At 38.4% G+C, this 23,269-nt stretch overlaps 1 protein-coding gene across 2 annotated transcripts in view; it reads left to right on the forward strand.

The window, feature by feature from the left end:
* Window positions 1–23,269, forward strand: part of fgf13a (fibroblast growth factor 13a) — a 94,352-nt gene that overhangs the window by 52,674 nt on the left and 18,409 nt on the right. Inside the window, exons 1-3 of one of the 2 annotated variants that reach the window (XM_087851112.1) lie at window positions 13,427–14,519; window positions 16,877–16,987; window positions 22,429–22,532. In XM_087851112.1, the coding sequence (XP_087707238.1) occupies window positions 14,330–14,519; window positions 16,877–16,987; window positions 22,429–22,532 (405 nt within the window). In that variant the 5' untranslated portion in view covers window positions 13,427–14,329. Of the gene's footprint in view, window positions 1–13,426; window positions 14,520–16,876; window positions 16,988–22,428; window positions 22,533–23,269 lie in introns of those variants that run through there. The other variant, XM_087851108.1, reaches the window with a different exon arrangement.

Raw genomic sequence — 23,269 nt, forward strand, 5'->3', positions numbered from 1 at the left:
AGCATATCCCCATGCCATCACGGGAGAGAATGCCAGGCTGCAATATTCATGTGACAGTAATATGCATTAACCTGCCTCCAGATTTAATTGCTCATTAACTGAATGTGCCAGATTGTCCAGATTGTTCCAACCCCTTTTAACCTTTGATTTCAAGTGTCTGATAACCAAATGTGCTTTTTTTTAAGCATGTTATTTAATATTATGTTTATATGCTTAAAAATATGCATATAAAATGTTCAGACACTCAGCTGAATACTGAATAATAACTAAATAAACTGAGGTTGGATGCTTTTTCTTTCTGAAGGATCTGATCGGTATTTACAAAGTGAAATCATTTTAAAATATATTTATCAGAAATCAGCAGTTGTGGCAAACTGATGACTGTCAAAAAAAGTGTGATTACCATTAAAGACATTAAAAGCTCCTAAGACCTTCTGATCTAATCTAATCTGCAGAAGCACTGTGCTGAAACATTGCAACAGCTGAGACTGAAAGAACAATAGACAAGTAGAGACGGTTGGAGGGTCATCTTGGGAGCTGGCGGGGTTATGTAAAACCCTTGAGTGTTTACTCTCAGGGGTACCAAGTAATGTGCCAGCTTGCCATCCAAGGCTAATGTTGGGTAAGACTCATACAGACACCCAATTGTTCCCATCATGTCGCCTGCCATCCCCCTAAGATGACTTGGCAATTCCGTTGAGGCAGACAAAACCAGATTAACTACTAGAAAAGTTTTGCTGTCCTTCACATACAGAGGGTGTACTATGTGTAGTGATATTGCCAAATGTTGCAGAAAAGTTGGTGCTGTAAGCTGACGTTTAAGAACATTTAATCAAAAGGGATTATAGGGAACTGAGACTTAAGTATTTAATGCAACCCCCATTTCACATTTTCTTTTGTTGTATTTTGGGGTGCTGCACAAATCTGAGACAGGTTGTTTGTTTACCTCCTTTTCAGTGGAGTTTATGTCTGGAAAGTGTTTAGAGCATTCCACAGTTGACATTTTAATTCCAAGTCAGCACAGTGTAGATGTGACTATCTCCTCCAGAGTTTTGAGGAACCAGCTGTAGTTAAAAAAAAGGCTTAAATTGTCAAATCATCGATTTAATCATGACACTGCATCAAACTGGGTGTTCACATTGGTATCCTAGACTTGTAGATATCTATAGATTTAGTGGTTGCATGCTACTTCAGGTTTCAGTGCTTCTTAATTATGTGGTGTCTTTGTAAAATAAACTCAAAAATGTAGGTAACTTGAAGGCCTTGCTATACAAACCAGTAGCCTTCAACGTGTTTCAGCAGAGTGTAGCGCTCCTATGTCATTCAAGCTTGTCACCCCCCCCCCCCCCCCCCCCCCACACACACACACACACACACACATTGCTCCTACATGCAAGCACATAACCTCTGTCAGGTATCTTACATCAGTATGCTGTGAAGTCATTATTGAAGCCTGAAATCTAATTTTCCAGTAGGCACGCAAGTCACCAAGAGGGACAGGTCAGTGCATTGGACTGAATAAACAGCAGCACAGGGATGTTGAATCTCTTTGGATGTGCTTAACCTCAGCTGTCAAATGCTGATCGAATAATGCAGGATTCAGATGTGCATGCAAATACATATGTGCAGACATCGAAGACAGACTGGTCAACCATGCTTTGTCTTGCTGAGGCGACCCAGTGCAGACTTCTGCCATATCCCACCAAAGCCTTCTCCGAGCCTTAGTGCATTCTGCTGTTGCTTCATTGACCCACCAGCTGCATTTTACCTTACCTCCCCCCGCTCCCAGAACCACATACAGCACAGCATCTGCCTCCCAGGATTTCTACAATTGTTTTGCAAGCTGTGTTGCACACAAGTTGAGCCCTCCCATCCAGCGCCTTCAATACAAACAGCACCAGTTTTTAGAATTACAAAAAAGGAAAAAAGGAAATGTTAAAACTTACAGTTTTACCTTCCATTATTCAACTAGAATCCATCCACTTTTGTTTACTATTTGCAGAGGGCTTAGTCATTCATCGTATGTGAATGAGGTTAATAAAGATTCAGTGCTCCTCCACTAAAAATAGCTTACATTACTTTTTGTTAATGCAGGAAGTGGGACATGACCTCACCACTCTCTCACCGCCTGTTTTTTCTGTATCTGAACAGGAGTAGCAAAAGCTGTAACTGTTTGCATTAACGCAGGTTGGTAGTACATCGATAAATATCCAATCGGCTAGTTTTTTTGTGAACAAGTGGGCACTGTTTGCAGCCAAATCAACTGAGAGGCACTGCTCGTGTGTTGTAATAACATGAGTGCTTCTTCGGTGTATGATGAATAGTAGGTATGATGAGTGTACGCTTTGCTTGTCCCTATTGATGTGTGTGAGTAGGATGTCACAGGCCACAGAATGATGTAATGGGTAGCAATCACACAGACAGCGAGGCAGTCCATCAGCAGCACTGAACATCACACATAAACCATCACCACATCAGGCCAGTCCAACAAAACATCCCTTCCCTAATCTTGTGCTACGACTGCCAAAGCGTCGGTTAATATGTTATAATCTCCTGATGTTATCTCCTCAGTTGCAGACACACACATTGACCCAGGATGATGGTGCATATCGCAGGTCATGCTAAGATTCTCCAGTGGCCTTTTCCCCATGGTCTGTGCTACAAATATGATTCAGCAGTACTAAGAGACTTCTTATTAATATAAGAGCATGTTGAGTGAAGTCAGGCCAGCATGTCATTGCTACCAAAGCAGCTGATTCTTGACTATCAAATGTCAGTGTCTCAGCGAGTTTTACCTACAGTTATGCAACATACGCATAGTGGTGCGGGGAAATAGTCTAATTTATAGTTCTTAGAAAACAATACTTTGGGAAAAATTGGGAACAGCTAATTATTAGTGTAGCTTTAGCACACATAAGTTTGTCCTTTATTGTTTAACACAATTTTTCTGATTCTTTAGAACAATTCACACTTAAAAAAAAACCATGCTATCACTCTTAAATCTGCTTTATTTTGACACTTTTGTTCAGGTTTAAAGGTTGCTAAAAACTCCTTACTTGACCACTAAGCATGTAATGTAAAAAATCTTGTCTGAAGACTTAAGTATGATTCTCCAAATCTAATTCTGTTCTTTAATATACGCCTGCTTCAGACCACAGAGCACCACTGCTGCTTTAGTGTTTTGTTTTGTTCCATCTTTTCCTATCCGTGTAGGGTTCCTCCCACCAGTATATGTCAAACACTAGCCCACTGCCATTCATTTTCATTACGCTTACATTGATTTTTCTACGTGCTAACTTCACTAACAGGAATGGGGTATGGAACTGAAAGCTGAGAGACTCTGTGTTGGATAGGGAACATGACCTATTTACCCACCCACTTCCATCAGTTGACTCATGTCCCCTGTCATGTCATTTTCAGCTTAGTCAATCTGTTCCTTCTAACGCTTTTAAGTAAACTGAAAAAATCCATCCTAATCTGACACCGTGCAATCACACTGGCATGTTCGCATACATACGGATCTTTTGTAAACACTATCATAATTTTAATAATAATTGAGATGCCATATACAGTACAACCACTCATCACTTACTGTATGCACGACAAGAGCCATTCTTTTGATCTTTCCTGTCTATGAACCTTAATGAGGCTTCATGACACGCTCCTGCACCGTAGCTTCCCCCCAGGGAAATGAAACACCATGACCTTTCATGAGGACATGTATCAGGTGCATTAGAAACCCAGAGTGTGTGGCCAGACTAAATTGAGCTTCATATTGTTCACATCCAGTTCGCTGCACTGCACATTTGACCTCATTGCATAATGTTCAGTTATTCTGGATGCCAGTTAGTGGGGTTTTCTAAGGACAGAGACCTGATTAATGCTAAAAATCTCCTTGCAGGCAAATTGACAGATAGTGAAATAAAAGAGTTCCTTAATAACTTCTGGAAAAAAAGTGCAAAGAAGGTGGGAGTGTAGATTGAAAACGGTATACACAGAGCTGTGAAGGAAGCAAAAGAAAAGAGGGACGTATAAACACAAAACAGTTACAAAATAAAACTCAAATTTGTAAAAACAGAGACAAGTTGCCACAAAATGACAAAGATACAGACAATTATCAGTGTTCTTCCTTATTAAAAAAACACAAGACAAGAAAACATTTTTATCTCAAGTAAGAGTTAATCTTTTAATTTATAAATCACGACACGATATTAAGTGTAAGTGTAGTTTTAGCTTAATCAAAAGAAATGTTTTTGCTTTCATCATCATCCTTTTTTAGACAGAGCCCATCCTTCAAGAAAATAAATGTGTCTAAAGTTAGCAACTCTTAAAAGAAGGAAGCATGACCTTGTGCTCTGCCAGCCTCTGAGCTTTTCTTTGTGTCTCCATCAGTAAGCAGACAGTTTAAGCCAGCCGGTGTCTGAGATGATGCTTTTAATCATACTCCATACTCATCCTTGATGTGTCGTACTGGAGAAAAAACTATGTAGGACAACATCACTTCACTTACAGTATTCTGGGACTAAGACTGCTCCTACTTGATGGGGTATAATTAGCATGAAGCTATTTATACAAACTTTCAGAAACTGCAACATACATCCTTGAGTTCTCTATATCCTCTTTCAGACACGCGCTGCTCTCTATTAATCGGCTAAAAAATGTCTTGGTTGGTTTCATATCTCAATGAGCACCATGGTCACTGTTCCATAGAAATAGCAGTTAATGATATACTTGTGTTCATCCAACATGTAGTATGAAAGCTGTAAATCTCATGCTCTATAAGTCACTTTATGTAATGTGCAATTTTGCTTATTTGGGAAATATCATGTATGTACAGTACTGTGGCTTACCCATCACTTTAGAAGACGAGTGAAGCCACTAATATTGCATATCCCATGTTTGATACCAGATGTCCCTCTCCACTTTGACAGGAGCCCATTTTCAGGGTACTGAAGGGGAGATTAGCTGAAAGAAAATCAAAGTGTTTTAGTCATTTATTTTCTTTCCATCTTCTCGTAGCTGTCCCACCATGGTGGATATTGCCCAAGGGCTTCGACTGACTTATCTAGCTATGATTCACCCATGTGACTGTTCAACCATCCGTTTTGGCAAGGGAGCATCTCCTGCACTTGATTCCCTCCTCCAGCTAACTCCTGTTGTGATGCTGGCAAGGACAGATGCTGGATTTTGTTCTGATAACAGGCATTTAGAGACTCCTATTAGTTTTGGCCAGCTAGAAGTATATTCAAGTTGATGCACATCTAAATCATGGTGTATAATATTTTCTTCCTAGTGCCCTGCCTTAAATGGCCAACTGAAAAGCAATGTGGAGTTAACTATTAATAATAGAAAAAAGACTTAAAAATAATATATGGTATTTTATATTAATCTAAGCCTGTGATTTGCTATGAACTTGGTCCTCCACATTCCTCTGGAGCTAAACTTTATTTCATATAACCTGACCTGAGTGCAGTTTATTAAATGATTATTGTATTATAGCTTTATTTTTGTAAGAAGAGTTTCTGCAGTTTTAACATTCACATTCACATTGCTTAGGACTCCATACACAGCAATCTGTCACCGAAGCTTTTAAGATCCTCTCCTTTGCCTACGGCAGAGTTAGTTATGATTCAGCCATAACTCACGTGGGACCTGAAAACTGCAGGGTCATGCAATGCATGACTCATCTACATACACTGCACAAATATGTGCCAGCGTAAAACATAGATGCTACATTTCAATTTACATTTTTCAGACATCCTACTTTTCCGCAAACCTGCTTAGAGCACCTTGAGGGTCAAATAAGGCACGCCAGAGCTGGTTAATGAGTTTTTTTAGTGGCATGATTTAACTCTAAGGTCTTCAGGGTCTGTGACTTGGAGATTTTTTAGCAAATCATCAGCAATCATCCTCATCTTTGAAGTCTGAAAAGAAGTAAGGGTAAGAGGACAAGAAAACTGGTAGTCTCTTTAGCTGAGCGTTTCATATTTACATATGTGCTGAAATAATGAGGGAACATTTGCCCCATTAGTCATCCAGAGCAGGATGCTGCTATTTCTTACACCATGACAGAGATTTTGCCACATCATTACAGCCTAGGAACCTTTACACACACATTGTACACACATCGACTCAGACTGGAACAGAGGCATGTGCTCACATTTTGAGGCACAATAGGAGCAAAGGTCAGAGAACATGAAAGCCCAGAGGATGCTCCCAGCAAAAGCTGTCACTTGTTAATTTGTCTAAATGTAAATTAACAAGCGACAGCTACAGTCAGAGTCAGAGTTTAAACAGATCCAACAGTGTATTCTTTGTATTATTCTGTGTTTTTTCTTTTGTGAAGTATATCAAACGTCTGTTATGTCTAAACAAACATATAAAGTGTCACACACTGAAGAGGATTTTTAATCGGGACGTATTATACACCTCAAGGTCAGTCATTTTATTTTTAAAAACTTAAGCATTGCATCCTTCCTAATTTGAATGAAAGGCTGTAATTGACTCTAAAAATAGAATCTTTCTTCTCTAAAAATCAGACAACTAAATAAGTTAAACACTCTGTAAAAAGCAGAAAGATGGCCTAATCTCTGTGCTGTTTGTACCATCACAATGGCAGTATTTGTTATATTCAATACTTTATATAATTTAAATACTTAATTAAATAACAACACAAATATCAATGTTATATTATTTGAAAATCACAATTACAATCTTTGTCTAATTTTACCCCTCACGTTTAGCTGCAAATTTTCAGAATGCAAATAAACATCTAAATGATGGCAATTACCCAGGAGTGAATCTCCACATCTATCTGTATTGCTATCAAACAAACAGGCACAAAGTGTCTGGCAGAGCGCTCAGGTCCTATGTCTCACTGCCATATTTAGCTTCCATTGATATACGAATTAGAATTATTTTCCTGTCACTTGGGTACAAAAAAGCTTAGTAGTCATCTGTGTGAGAGGAAATATGGCAGCGCTAATCAGCAGATAAAGACTTTGAAGATGGTTGTTGTACAAAAGGGGAGAGGTTAGCTGACAAATGCCAGGCATTCCGTCTGTTCCTAATTAGCTTTAGCATTTAAAAGAGAAGTGGAGATGGAACTGGTGAAGCAGACTTGGAAAAAGCTCAGAGATGATCTTATTAATGCATTTTAGATGTTTAAAAATATATATTTTATCGTATTTTCACTCCAACTAAAAACAAACATACCTTGTCAATTAATGTAAATTACTTAAAGACAGCGAAAAAGACGCTTGGGTCTATAAATATTTGGACTATGAAACCATTTTAATAATTCTAACTGAGGTGCAAACTTTTTTAAATTGCATCAGCTGTTTAGGCATTACAGCCACTGTGTAAATGTTTTAGCATATAAGCTTGTGAAAAAATAGATATTGGTTCCCATGGTGGGGCTCTAGAGATGATCCTGAATTATCCAAAGGAAGAAATAATAGATTGTCCTCTAGTTTCAGTCTACCGACTCCTTGGTTTCATACAGTGAGCACAGCCCTCTGGTTCAGAAAGAGTTGGAGAGATCACGCGATTATTGCTATGGGTCTGCCAGTCACCCATGACTGACTTGTAGAACCGTGCTCTACTGAAACATTGAGTGAATGATAGTTTTCTGTAAAACCCAACCCCCATTCTCTCTCTCACTGTCTCTCTTTCACACACAGACACACACACACACACCCCTATTACGTATGTGCGGTCTCCATGGCAATGCGTGGTATCACTATGGCACTGGTGGCCTAGCATGCTGCAAGCTGCTGTTGGAGTGGAGTGACTGTTACCCACACGCACACAAAGAGCAGAAAGCCAGGAGAATGTTGCCAAAGAGCTAAATGATTAGAGCAGCAACCCTCCGAGCTTATGAGACTGTTCCTGTCTCCCTTATAATGTTTCACTTAATCCCCTCGCGCTGCACAAAAAGGTTAAATATCCTCTTATTGCCATTTGAAATGGTGCGTGAAGATAACAATTTACGTTGACATTAAATATCTTGATATAGTCAGTACCACATCGTACCATGCATCTTTGCCCTCTATTAAACACCACCGGCAAGGTTAACCGCTGTAGTTTTTTCAGTGTTTGCCCTTGGAGGCCAATTTTCTTTCACAATTTGCAAAAATGATTAAGAGCTAGGTGTTATCGTAACAGCCTTGGGTTATTAAAAAGATGAGATAGCTTTAATTGTTGGGTGATATTTAATAATATAAAGGTTAACACAGCACTCAACCTTGGGAATACACACGCTATCTCCTAGTTTTCCTCTGATGTTTAACCCTTTTTTGCCAGAGATGATGGAACACTAGGGTGACCCTTTGGGTTTCTATTGTGGTTGCTGGACAGTTACATGTATACACAGGACAAACATTCTTTCCCCCCCCCAAGTCCTGGCTTTTAAACATCTTTTATAGTTTAAATGTGTCTGCATTATAAGTAAAGATAATCTAGATATTAATGTAAACATTTACGTATATTACAGAAAATTAAAGGAAATGGGGAAAAAGTGTGCTGTATGTTTTCTGTTCTAAGATTCTGGTGCAGGCAGACTACCCTATAGACTCTGCATTACTACAGTTGTGACAGATACTATCAAAGTTGTATGTTTTTAGCTATTTTAAGCTATTTTCTCAGTCTTCCTTTGTGTATGAATGCATGTGTGTGGGCAAAGCAGAGGCAAGGTGCCCCAGGGAGGTTACAGTAGACTGGCATTCTGGGGCACTACAATAATTAATGTACCCAGGGCATACTGCTACACAAGCATCCAAACACACACACAGACAGACAGCTTCTGTGTTTGTGTGTGCCCTTGTGTTTTACTGACTTGTCTTATTTACTGTGTCTATAGGTGTTGTTTACAGAGGTCACTCTGTTTCTTTCTGTTGTTGAGAAAGGAACAGATTTTTGCATTTGGACAAAAGCCAGAGATTGCTGTGTTATCGCCAATCTGTTGATTTTCTGACAGCATAATTCATGAGAGCAAGACTTCAAATGAGCACAGTACAGCTATATTGCACTTTTGTCCTACAAAAAAAGTATTTATATATATATATATATATATATATATATATATATATATATATAAAGACAAAAGTGGAGTAGAGGTATGTTTTATTATGAAACATCTTCACAAACACAAATGATGGATTCAAGATTGAAAGAAACATTATAAAATATAACTTTATTTTATTGTTAGCATTATTTATTGTGCCACTGCACATCCCCACACCCAATCCCACCTTTCCTTCATAGAAGGGCTGCTACAAAGATAAGCACTACAGCAAGCGGGACCTTTTTTGTATCTCGTGTGCTTGTACACAGCAGCTCGACTCTCATCACCTCACTCTGTCTTGCTAACTGTCAGTGATAAATCCAGTCATCTCCAGATTTGTAACACTGTTTGCTTGAGTGATGGTCTGGCTTTATCAATAGTAGGACAACTGACGCAAAACGTGAGATTATTGGTGAAAGCTGCAGTTCTGTGTTTACCCATGGGCAGAATTCGAGGCTTTGGATAGTACCAGATATGGGTAATGTATGCTGCATTGTATAAATAAGATTGGACAGAGTTTTAATATTCCCCTTTCCCGCTGTGATTGAGTTGTTTTTATGGCACGTACGATACTGTGCATATTTATATTCAGCAAATCTCCTAAACATACAGTATATTGTAACTTTTCACTTATAAACTACCCCTATTTAACTTGCAAGAGTCACAGATCATGCCAAGTCCAATCAGCTTAACTAGTTGCTTCATTATTTAGTTAGTCCTTTGTCGCGTACAGTATTACAAAGTAAAGTAAGTAAAGTAAAGATAAAAATCACAAAGTGCCTCTTGACAACCACAGCATAGCTACAGTACGTTAATACACATGTTCAACATCAAATATTTCTTGTTTGCATCTGTAATTCTGTTGTTTAAAAAGCTTTTTAAGTGAGGAGGAAGGAAATGAAAGGAAATATGAAAAGTATGCAGAATTGATTACAACAGCCAATATTTGGTTTTGCATTGCGATATTAATCACAGTGAAAATGTCCCCTACAGCTAGCATACATTATGGTGCAAACTGCTATACAGATATTGACCCTCTAAAGGATATTTATTACTGATAAAATAAGTTAATATTATAATTATATTTTGTTAGCAGTCCTATACTGTTAGAACGTGCGAGGTTAAAGGTTAGTTTTGTCTCTAGACCATTATATTGAGCTATTTATGAAGCACATTGAAGATGGTGAATGGAAAAATTAAATACTTTCAACTCTCACCCCATTTGAGCCCCTCTCTTGTAAATCAGTATATTGTAACTGAGTGCAAACAATTTACAGTTATCTATCAAAGCAATCAAAGCGATGACCTAATATGTATTGTGCAAGTTTTCCTTCTTTTTCTCAAACAATTCTCAATCAATCGGACGTGGACACAGGGTTGTGGGTTTACAGTGGTTTTCGGGACTAGGACACGTCAGATTCTTTTGGCTCTCTAGGTTGCAAGGTGGTGCCCCTGTGAATCCATCTTGTTCAGAAACGTCCAGACTAAGTTGGGATCTGGGGGGTTTGGAGGCTGGATCAATTCCTCAAGTCGCCTCAGAGCTATTTTTGTAGTGTGATGGCACATTTTCCAGTTGGGAGAGGCTGCTCCTGTCTGGGAGTGTTTTTATCATGGTGGGTGTGCTTGGTGTGCACAAATGTTCTAGTGGGTGGTACGTGTCAAACTCACTAATATCTATGTGAATTATGGTATCCAAGCTTTTCTAGCAGACCACTGTAATGTAACACGGTTATAGCTGTTTCACTCCACCTCCCAGTAAATATATATTTTCTGATTCAGGGCCCACAAAACCCCTGAAATATATTTATATATGAATTTCATTAGGGAAGACTTACTATGATGTTTGTAACAACAACAGTACAAGTCAGTTGTAGTGTGTTGATTTTAAATTTAACTACACCTTAAGGAGAAAAAGGAGACAATTACTGGCCCTTTAGTAATAATAGTTATTTTATTAAAATATGGGGGAATGTCTGGTATAATAGTATAGACATACTCCATCTTATCACATTATGGATTTAAGTTTAGATTAGAGCTTAAGTGTTTCTCTATTACTGTATACTAAATTTAAAATTACTTACAAAGACAAATGTAGGTTTTTCCCTTTAGGGTGCATTGATTGCTCTATAGCCTGGCCACTTGCTCCATCTAGTGTTAAGAAAGCGCACATGGTCAGTGAGGGTACACTGCCCTCATCACTCAGGTTGTAGTTCTCGTCACTCTGCTTTCGGTTTTAGGCCCGTTCGCGATCAAGTCCCTTTTCACTGTATTTTGCTGTACTTTCACTCAAATTAAATGGTATAATTAAACCAATAGAGCATGCTTCGTGGTTTGCACTGAGAGAAATGTATACTGCGATAATGAATAACAATCGTATCTTATATTTGGTCAGCCTCAGTATTACTGGGCATTTTGAGAAAGGAACAGTTTCAAGGAACTGAGTGCAAATACGGACAAAAATACACTTTGTCTAATGTGTACTGTTGTCTCTGCTGAATGCTCATCGATATTTTTCCGTCGAAAGTAGACAGGCCTGTATAACAGGTTTAGTCAATGCATTATCGGATCATTTTACATAATTTTTTGTAATATGAGAACAGTCTGCACTGCCCCAAGAAGGAAGTACAAGCTTCGCCTGCGTGTTTTTTGTTCATTTGTCTTCAATCTGCTCCCCGCTCGTCCGACTTCCCCTCTGAGCGGAGCAATACATTGAATACGTGTGTTTGGCGCACAAAAAAGACCTCTAAATTAATCTTTAATGAGCTTTTTAGAAGTCATAATGGCCTGTCGCTAATGTCCTATAACGATCTTCCTGTTGATGGCCACGCCTCGATGCTTTCTCTTCCACTACGCCTCTGACAGTTGTCTGACAATGGTTTGAACTTTGCTGAATATATCGTCTACTCGCCTTCACTTCACCACCCAAGGACTGCAAGTATCCAAGTCACTGCTTTGGCTACGCTGTTGAGAAAATATGACTTTTCCCTTGAGAAAATCAGTTTCAGGTAGGCTGTTTATTTTCTTTTAGAATTTATGCTGCTTTGAAAAAAAGAAAAGAAAAGAAAAAGCAATTATCTTTCATTATTGGGACTAAACTCGTATTTATTTCTCTCTTTTTTTGTAAAAGTCGATTATTGTGTTTTGTCGTCTGGTCCATTTGGTCCATTTATTTGTATCCTACTGCATTTAAGTTGCTGTCCATGGTGCTGAAGTGGAGATTGTTCCAAAAACAACAACAACACACACACAAAAAGGTCTCATCTTCGCTTATGTGCTTCACTGATTTTATCTTGTTTGAACAAACTTTTTCAAATGTGGTATTTTTAATCGTGTTATTTTCAGAATTATAAAAAAGGGGTTATACTCTGTCGAGCTTAATCCTAAATGCCTTTCAGTTGATTTTATTGCACTTCTACTTCCCCAGATTTTACACTTAGTTATGTGCAAACTCATATTTATTCAACGCTAGTTATAAACTTGACGTGTGTTACTGGTCTCATTTATAAAGCAGTAGATATAAATAAAATATTAATTACTTTAAAAAAAATAGATTTTCTTGAGAACTCTAGATGGCAGCATTGGTTAGTCTGTTAAATATTCTCAGTAAAGCAACGGACGCTGTAAATCAGGCTTGAAAACGGCAAGTTGTTTTCACCTTTAGATTCCAGACTACCTTTTTTTTTTATGACACTAAGTTTGACACTAAGTTTCGATTTTCATAAAGTCAATTCATAACTCACCTGTAGCTCCTGTAACATTAAGAAATGGAAAATTTCACCCCGATGATGGTGGAAAGGCTTTTAGATTGGGGTGATTTCAATTTGTTCAATTTGATGTTTAGCGTTAAGTGAGGATTTGTGACATTTTAAGGATGCATGCTGATGGTGGGTCTTAATACATTATTTTCATTTTACATTAACTGAACAGTTGACGTCAGGAAATACTACCTACGCTTTTATTCTTTACAGTCATCTGCACCTTTAGGTGGGCATTGGAAATAACAAATATTTAGTAATACTACAACTTTAAATGTTTAAAATGCATATAACTCAAGTAGTGTGTGGCTGGGAGTTCGTTCTCACCTCAGTTTAAAATACGGGATTCATTTTTCACATGCTGTTTTCTCATATTCCCACAGGGGAAAATGAGTTATATTGGTAGTTCTTAGTTTTTGAGTAACTTTCTGTCCACTTCTGTCAAGTGAAATCAGAAAGGTCTCTAATGCTCTCTCTCTCTTCATCTACTCGTTCTCTCTCTCTCTCTCTCTCTCTCTCTCTCTCTCTCTCTCTCTCTCTCTCTCTGGACTTTCCGCCCCCACACGTCTACGTACCTTTCTCCTAGTATGAATTATCACTACTGTAAGTCAAACGTGTGTGAGTGTGCACACTGACTTGGTTTGTGTCTCACCAGTTAGACTCCCCGTCCTCTCCCTCCTCCCCACTGCTCATTCTCTTGGTTGTAGGTGGGACGCTCTCGGTAGATCAGCTGAGTTTGTGGTTGAGCCGGTCTCGGATACTGACCCAGAATGAGGGAGCTCCTGCTGTTACCTTGTCTTGCTTCGATTCAACAAAAGACAGAAAAACAACGGGATCTCTGTTGTTGTTCGTTTACATCATCTGCGATGTCGTTTAAAAAAGCGGTCTGAATCCTTTTTCCTTTCCTTGTTTTTCTCGTTGTTGTTGTTTTTTCTTAACAGTAGCAGCTACAGCAAGAGATTAGGGAAATCAGATAACGAGCACTGCACACTCCCCAGGCGTCTGCAAACAGGTGTTTCCATCCTATGACTGCGCAGCGAGCTTCATTCACGACTACCATGTGTGCGACCATGTAGTTTAGCGGAAAACTGCTCACCAAACTGTATTTGTGCGTATTTGTTGTGATAGCGAGAAAATGATACATTCGGAAGAAAATGCAATGTGCTGTGACCAAAGTCTTTGTACAGCTTCGGATGGAACGTTTGTTTTTTATCCTTTTCGTTACGTTTCACTTTTTTCTCGAGGCTACAACGGACAGTTTCTGAAAAGCGACTAAATTAATGATCAAAATGATCCATGTGGACATCATCTAGCCATCTTCGCTGCACCCCTGGGACTATTCCATTTTCACTAGAGTGCACTTTGAAAGCTCTATAGTAGCCCATATTTAACACATCGTTGTTGTTGCATCGGATTCTGGACATTTCCCCTCAATCTCTTGGATTCAAAGGGGGTGATATCTTCCCCGTTTCTCTGGAAGTTTTCCCCCCAGAGAGCTGCCAAACTGGCTATGGCGGCAGCGATTGCCAGCTCCCTCATAAGGCAGAAAAGGCAGGCGAGGGAGCGGGAGAAGTCTAATGCCTGCCGCTGCGTTAGCAGCCCCAGTAAAACCAAAGGAAGCTGTGAAAAACCAAGTCGACTGAACGTTTTTTCACGAGTCAAACTCTTTGGTTCCAAGAAAAGGCGAAGGAGACGACCAGGTCTGTTGTTCCAATTTCATCAGGCTCTCACATTTTTGATCACTCTGATCATCACCTTTCTTATTACGAGTGCCATTTTTTGCAGTTAAAAAAAAGATATTTACTATGTAACGCTCACTTTCTCGGAAAAGATGGATGAAAAAGTTGGTGCAAGATTGAAAGGGATGCTTATCAAGTGTATCAACCCAGAAGTCGCCTTGCATCTCAAATAATAGTGAGGGATAAATCAGAGCAATCGCTCGTTGCCTATCTATTGAACTAGATGTAAAAAAGGCTAAGGTGATTAATCACATAAGACTTCACTGTCACAAATTAATAAGATTTACTGTTCCAATTCATCTGGATAATCACTCCATCAAAAGTAATATAAATTTCACTCTTTTTAGTTTCCAAAATGGCTATAATATTTGGTTTCCAGGATGGCAGAACTTAAAAACAGATTAATATTAAACTTCAGATGCACACATTTAAATAAGCAGGTCCCAACTTTCATTTAGAATTTTAAGCAAACCTCACAATTAGCTCCAAATAATATTCCCTGCACGCTGTTGCCAAATGCTTTGTTGTTGAAACGTATCCAGCAGGAATAAAAGCATTGGCAGATACAGTATTTTTAAGAATTTCCTGTATTTTAGGTATGTAGTTCTACTGTGAGATGTAAATCCAAGTCCAAAGTGGCTGCAATTTCTTGCACTATTGCAGTGGCATCACATCTTGCTATAGTGTCAGTCTCCTTATGTTTGTGGGTATGAGCCTATAGCCTTACAACATTCATCTCTGTATTTTCTTCCCACTTTATTCTATCCAATTCACTCATTTTCAAGTTGTTGTTGTTTTAATTCTGTGTATAATTCACCTGAACGTTAAGACATGTGGTTATATAACACTTTGACTATCCTGCAGTTTTTGCATCTTTCTAACATCCAATTTCCAGTTATCCTGTAGGGAAAGCAATGGGTGTTGTCTTTTTGGCGGGTATATGGTGCCTCATCTTTAAGGAAATACATTATATGTACATGCGGCTGTAGAGCTAATGCATTTAGGCTCCTTTATGTCTATGTGCAAAGTTTTATACCACAATTATTACGCTATCCCCTCTTTATAGACTGAATAAACCCTGGCGCAGCGAAAGCAACCTTAGTAAGGCTGGTGATCACAGCACTGAAAGATGGATGAGATGATAGGACAGCTGAATGGTGTGGTTAACAACAGTAAAGGACACTCCACTTGGGACAGTAACCAAAGACTGAAGAGCACTTAGCACTTATCAGACACTAATGTAACTCAGACAGGCAAAAGAGATTTAATATTTAAAACTATCGTTTTTTTTTAAGACCTTTCTGTTGATGGACACGGTAGTGTAGGCTTTTTCTATTTTGTAAAACTATCTTGATTCCATGTCATCTTTTTTTCCAAGGCTTTTAAAAGATATTTCAGAACTCTAACTCTTTCCTTACCATGCAAAACTAGACAGAAATATTATGTGCTGTAATTTGAGGTGCTATTTGTGTCTTAAAGTGTGCCTCAAACATTTTGAGAGCATTTAATATACCATATTTCATTGAAGTTTAGATTTTTATTCCTTTTTACTTTTGTAGCTGTGCATCTGTTAGGCAGGTCTGATGGAGTAGAGACTGACAAGAAACATGGATTGAGAAAGAGGGGTTACTTGCATAATTTCAGCCATTTTAAATCACTTCATGCCCTCAGAACCAATTTCTTATTTGGATACTCTTGTCCATCTTTGGTCTCATCTCTGTTGTCACGCTACTGGCCCTTAGATTTTGCAGAGGAAAGACAGAAACCATGCTTTTTAAAATGTTGACACAACACAATTTGATATAACTGTAGCTTTTAATAGTTTGCCATTTAAATACTTTTTAAATAGTTTACCATTTAAATGGTCAGTTGAACCTGTCTGACTGCAGCTTCTCTAACTGAGGCCAGAATCTGTCTCTAATGCTGTCTAGAAAGACATAATTACAGTAGTCTCTATTTTCACGAGAAGGTGAGAGCAAAGTAAGTGAATATACTTCTTCCAGCATGTTTTTGCTCATTTTGGTTGCATTTGTTTGACTGACAGGTGTCTCACAACATCACATTCATTTGTGACTATTTCTCCTTTTTTTTTTTAAATCTCCCATCACGTGTGCCACTCAGCCTCATTAATTACCTGTCGACTCAAATGATTTCTTTTGTTTTCTTTTATTTGTGGGTTTAATAGCTGAAAAGCTGTTGGAAACAGCACAATGCAGGCGCCAGTATGTCCCACTACAAACCTACGAACGACTTTATCTTCCACCTTGTACTCTGTGGTTTCATCCTTGTGTCCTCCTCTCTGCTCTCTTCTTCCACAGAGCCCCAGCTGAAGGGGATTGTGACGAAACTCTACAGTCGACAAGGTTTCCACCTGCAGTTGCAGGCAGATGGAACCATTGATGGAACAAAGGAGGAAGACAATGGTTACAGTAAGTTTCACTCCATTGTACTGGTGTATGGATTCCACTTATTTTTCAATCATGCACCCACTTTACCTTTTATCAGCACTGTGCTATACTATGTACTATAATTGAGGTTACACTACTTATATTCATCTTACAGTGTGTCAAGACTGTTTCAGGTTTCAGGTTTATTTGTGGGTTTCTTACACAGAAAATCCAGCATGTCCAAATTAACACTGTCGGATTTGATTTCAACACTATTAAAGTGTCTATATGGGTCCACACCAGAGAGTGTTAATTTAACCCTTTTTGGAGAGTTGGTACTTTAACTCTGATTTAGTGTTAAACACCAAATCTGTCTGGAGTTGATAATTTAACACTTGGTGTTAAGAGTTTATATATTAACTCTCAAAAGAGTATTTTAGTTTAACTACATAAGAGTTATCTTCTAATTAATTCTAAAAAGCGGGAATTTTACTGTTCTGAACTTCTAGAAATTTCTTTTGGAAATAAACATTTACTAAAAAGATGCAATGGTTTTTGAAAAACATTTATTCTGAACTGTGCGCCACAATTTCAAAACATTTTCTGAAAGATGTAACAGTGTACATGTTCTCACTTTCATTAGAATGTTGTTTATCAAAAGGTCTGACATAGGTGAGCTGGTAAATGCAAATAACAGCATTCTCATCACTTATTCCTTCAATACAATATGCACGTCCTTCATTCATCACTTTGTGGAACTTCAACGCACTTGTGCTCTCCCCCATATTCCATCTTCACAAGCATATCCTATGTGGAGATTGAATAAAAATTAGCTGACACTAATTAATGGCACAAATAATCCTGTAATCAATTGCAGCACAGTAAAAAAAAAGGAATCCTTTTTGAGCCATTATTATAGGGTTGACTTTAAATGCTGAATTTCTTTTAACTCTAATAGAGAGCAGCATTTTAAACTGTTCAAAATGGATCTTGATTTTTTTTGCCATTAAATATTTCTTAGTACAGAGAAAATATTAAGTTTGTATGCATGTTTGCAAGTATACAAACTACGCGGTGAAGTAGTGACCCTGTTTAATTTGATCTAATCAAAATCATCCTTTTCCAAACTGAACACAGGTCTTTTCACGCCTACACACTGCCTCTGTCATGAGATCTAGTTTTGCCTTACACTATGTGTGGATGCATTCCTTTCGTTGCCACACACCCACTAGCTCTTTGTTTTCCAATTGATTAAAGAGATCAATGGAAGTGGAATAGCACAGGCACTTGTCTCGTAACAATACAACAGACACTGACCAACTTTTAATTAGATGGTGCAATGAGCACTACTACATATCCCTGAAAGATTAAAATTATAAAATAGCCGCTGAGTGAAAATAATATCTAACAATGTGGAAAAAGTGTGCACGGTATTCTGTGAAACAGGATTTGTTCAGTGCTGTGTAATCTCACCATTAAGTGGATGTAAACACTACTGAGGCCTTTGAATTAGTATTCATTGAGTCCCTTGGTGTCTCCTACATATAAATAGCAACTCTGTGGATGTAGGATGTTTTCTAAGCAGAACAATACTTTATCATTTCCCGTGAAGTTTGTTTCTTAAATATAAGAATACCAAGTTCCATAATACACAGAGCACACCGTACAGTAGTATAAGCAAAGCTTATGAAACGTCTCAAACAAACATGCACCCAAAAAATGTTGCACTTCACTTCTTACACAGACCACCCCACCCATAATATCTGGATGGTCTCATTTTTATTAACTTATGCAACAACTGACCTGCATTATGGGACTAAAATAGTTTTGAGGGAAAAAAAAAATAAAGATTGCTGCTGAATAGGAAAAGGAGAAAGAGTGAAGCTCTTTGCACTGCTCCAAAAATAGCGTTGTTAGGCGCTGGGTGCGCTTGTCTCCATGGTGACGGAGAGCACAGTCCTCTTGGAGCTACTGGTGTCTTGTGATGGTGGGAGAGGACCTTCTTAAATGTGTACACACACACACAGATACACAGAAAAAACAAAACAATACAAAACAAAAATCAACCCAAAAAACAAACAAAGATTTGATTTTTGCTACTTCCACTTGTTTAGAAGACCAAGTGTAGCTGTTAAACCAGTCATACAAGTCTCACAGAATAATATGGATTTTTTCCCTCCAATATTATACAGTATCAGATATTTTCTTGTGTTGTATCACAACTAAGAAAACCTAGTGGGAAAAACATTTTTGGGGAGGAAAGAAGGAGGGCATTTTACGCTTCAGCATGCACACTACTGTCAATCTTGAGGCATTCATACCTCATTTTTGTAAATAGATTTCGATGTTTGAATCCATCATTTTAGATACTCTAAATCCCAAAGGGCAAACTAATTGGCATGGCTCCTAATGTGTAACACATCAGTTATGTCAAATCACATCACAAGAATCTTATTTATTATTTAACTAATTCAGCTTTTTTTTTTTTTAAGTAACCCACTTTCCTCAACCAACGAATCACTAGTTCAACACTAATCTCACCACAGAAGCGCCTTACACTGTTGTCACCACAGCTTCCTTTTAAGCTTCAATACTTTGTCATATTGTCATATTCAGGCTACTCTAATTGCTGTCATGTTGCTCCCAGAATGAGTAAAAGAAAGTATTTAAAATGTGACTGTTCTGTGACTTCATGGCTGCTAGTACGTGGAACTTAGACAGCTTGCAAGCAATTGTGAAAACTATCCCTCAGGCCTCCTCGCCCTTCTTACTCCATATTCCTCTGTGCAGCAGGAAAGGTCTGTGAGTGGGTGGTAGACCTATCATCCTCTCCAGTGTGCTCAGGTGTTTCTAGGAGCCAAGAAGTAATTGAGTTTCACCTCTCGAAAATCCCCACCAGTAAACCAGCTGGTAATCCTTCTGAAATGAAGTAGAGTGCAGATGTGTACGTGCGCATCTTGGTGGGAGTATCGTGGCAGAAAACTCAGTGGAATGATGCAGTGAGAAGGGTGCAATTACAAAGACAAGAACGGCGAGAGGTTTTAGAGAAGAGGAGCCATCAAATCAGGTCAAAATTACAGACAAGGAATAGTCGATGCAAAATTGAATTACACAGGTCCAAATACAATTATAGAGGTCCAAAATCATTTGGCAATCATATTTATCAGCTTAAATGCATAAGTTAGAGTACAGGTCCTACGTTTGAGCTGTATAAAACATCAACATGCACCAGACTGTCATTTTTACGTCTGCAATATAGAGCGTTATGATTTTTAGTGCCATCTTTTTGAAAGCTGCATTAATGATGACGGTCTTCATTTCTGTTTGAGAGGGGATGCATCTTTAGCCAGACAAGTTAATTAACAATTTGACTTAAATATACTACATCTAAAAATCTCACTGAGAATTGCATGAAAGGAAATCTACCATACAAACGCAGCATTCAGCAGCAGTGAGAAAGAGTTAGAGTTGTTAGGAGAAATAAACAGAAGGTCTGATTATATAATGAGTAGATTAGAGAAAAAGTATGATAACTGTTGTATAATATGGACATTATAAACTAGACTTTACCAAAGTACTTTATGAGAGCTGCTTATATTACTTGTGATTAGCCAAGTCGCCATCTAATTCATTACACTCATGGGATGGATTATTTGAAACATGTCATAATAGATATTATAATAGACAAGTATGCGAGCAGGTCCAAGAGTGAACGAGTCATGCATAATTTAGCTGTTTGCCTAACAACGGCCCCTCTAGTGTTTTTCTTTCCAAATGTCACCATTGCAGTGCTTCTCAGTGGCAGGCGTCACTAAGAAGACTGACAGGATGGTTGGATGTGCACCCAAAGGTCGTGCATGTGCACAATCATTGTTGACGGAATGTCTTCATAATCAAATTACTGAAGATTATGGTAAATGTCTCCTGATTAATGGCTCCAAGCTCAGAAACAACAAGCCTAATGGGCTTGTGACTTTTTACTCTGCAGCTGACTCAACTGCACAAGCACCTAAGAATGGATGCATGGAAGAGCATCCACCATGCATAAACAAAATTCATTAGCATTAAGCAGGAGGATAGCTGGGATAGATGATTTGAAACATGTCAATAAGGATATTAGAACAGACAAGAGTGTATTTTCAGAAGAATACTTCATGTGGTGACTGAAGATGGAAACGAAAATATGGATTAAAAGAAGAGAAGGAGTAGAGAGATAAGAAAGAGACAGAACTAGAGAATGACTGGTTCTGGGACTTTTCACAGGACCCGAAATGACCTGAAAATGCAGTACAAAGTAAATATATCACACATGCCTTTGAGCATTGTATGTAATAAAAAACCCAGAGAGAAGGGAGTCAGAAGGGTTTTTTTTTTTATTAAGAGCAAAAGAAATAGCCGATCATAAAACCCCTATAGTGTGCTTTGCTCTAAGGACTTTACAGATCTACTAAGTGGCTGACAAGAGGATCTATAGTAAGGAAGCACACTGACTCACAGCTCAACTGACAGAAGTTTCCTTTGTCTTCTCGTGTGTCTAAATCAAAAAGTTCTTATAATGTGATAACATAAACTCTTGACACTCAAAAGGGGAAATTTAAGAGAAATATTATTTTTCTATGGACTTTACTTGCTTTATTTAGTACCATCAAATGTTACAACAACCCACAGCAGTAGCAGTGGAATTTGGGAGTGTGTCCAACAATAGTCAGTACAATAGGCGAGAAGTTTCCTTTTTTGGGAACAGAAGCAAGCATGGAGACTCTCAGGTGGACATTCATGTGCTTTCCTCTAGTCAGCCTGCGGTGTTCAGTGCCAGCAACTTATGAAATCTACACGTGCGCGCGCGCACACACACACACACACACACACACACACTATACAGGCTAACACTAATTAGGTAGAGATATACTATACACAGCAGCCGGGCTGCCGCTGGCTCTGTCAACCTCACAACTTGCATTCAGCCCTCCGGTCATAGACAAGTTTTTGTATATGTGTGTGTGTGTGTGTGTGTGTGTGTGTGTGTGTGTGTGTGTGTGTGTGTGTGTTTGTATGTGGTCTATGCATGCAAAGTTATGCAAGGTTTTCTTTTTCTTTCTTCAATGTGAATGCAGAATTGGCAACACAAGAGCTAAAACAATAAACATATGGTTGCTTTCTTTGTTACCGTTACCAGTGGATTCTTCAATAATTCTCAATGATTGCATTTTGCTCTACTGACTGTGCTTTGACTACAGTTACTAAAAACAGCATGACATGTCCTCCTGCACTTGTGGCCATAGTAACCCCATTTGCTACTGTAATATCAGTGAAACAATAAAATCATAAAACAATATTGTAATTGGTTTACATTGACATTTTTTTCAGTACAACTTCAAACTTGTACCGAAGTTGCATTTTGTTTTGTTATTTACCATATATGTTGTTTAACATAAGTGTACTGTTTGCAGAATAAATTTGTTATCATTTGTTTCTCTTTCTAGCCATGTTCAACCTTATTCCAGTGGGGCTACGAGTTGTGGCCATCCAGGGGGTGCAGACCAAACTCTATCTGGCTATGAACAGTGAGGGCTTCCTGTACACATCGGTAAGACACGTCATACTAAGCCTGACTAAAAAGAAAAACACAACAAACCAAAACAAAAAAATGGTCTAATTTAACATGAATAAGGAGTTCAAGGAGTGTGTAAGCAGGCTCAGCAGTGAAAAAGTGCATCATTCAGTTGTTTGCCTACCCCTGTTAGTGTTTTTTTTTGCAAATGCCACCACCGTACTACCTCTCAGTGGCAGGTGTCACTAAGAAGACTGACAGGCTGGTTAGATGTGCACCCAGAGGGCTTCCATGTACACATTCCTTGTAGACAGAATGTCTTCATAATCAAATTACTAAGAATTGTTCTTTATGGTAAAAGGTCTCCCAAATAATTAATGGCATCAAGTTTGGAAACAACAAACCTAATGATCTTGTGACTTTTTACTCTGCAGTTGCTGCTGACAAATTATCTGTTACACATTTTGAAAATAATGAGATGAACAAAGAAGACGATCGAACCTCCTGGCCACTCTGTCTCTGGCCTGAATGTACTCTCTCACACACACAAGCACCACTTAATAAATAGGTTTATATGGAGCTGACACCATTACTTTAAATTGGAAATAGAGCTAAAACCTTAAATGTGAAAAGAAAATATTGACAGTGAAACATTAGTACTGAGCAGCATAAAAGATGTAGCCACAGTCACTCGCTGGTTTTGCACTTCACACACACCATTGTGATTAATATTTTGGCCACTGTTGATTTTTTTGGAGCCACAAGTGAACTTG

The sequence above is a fragment of the Neolamprologus brichardi genome, chromosome 2, assembly GCF_056152115.1.
Source record: "Neolamprologus brichardi isolate AB-2024 chromosome 2, ASM5615211v1, whole genome shotgun sequence".
NCBI lineage: Eukaryota > Metazoa > Chordata > Actinopteri > Cichliformes > Cichlidae > Neolamprologus > Neolamprologus brichardi.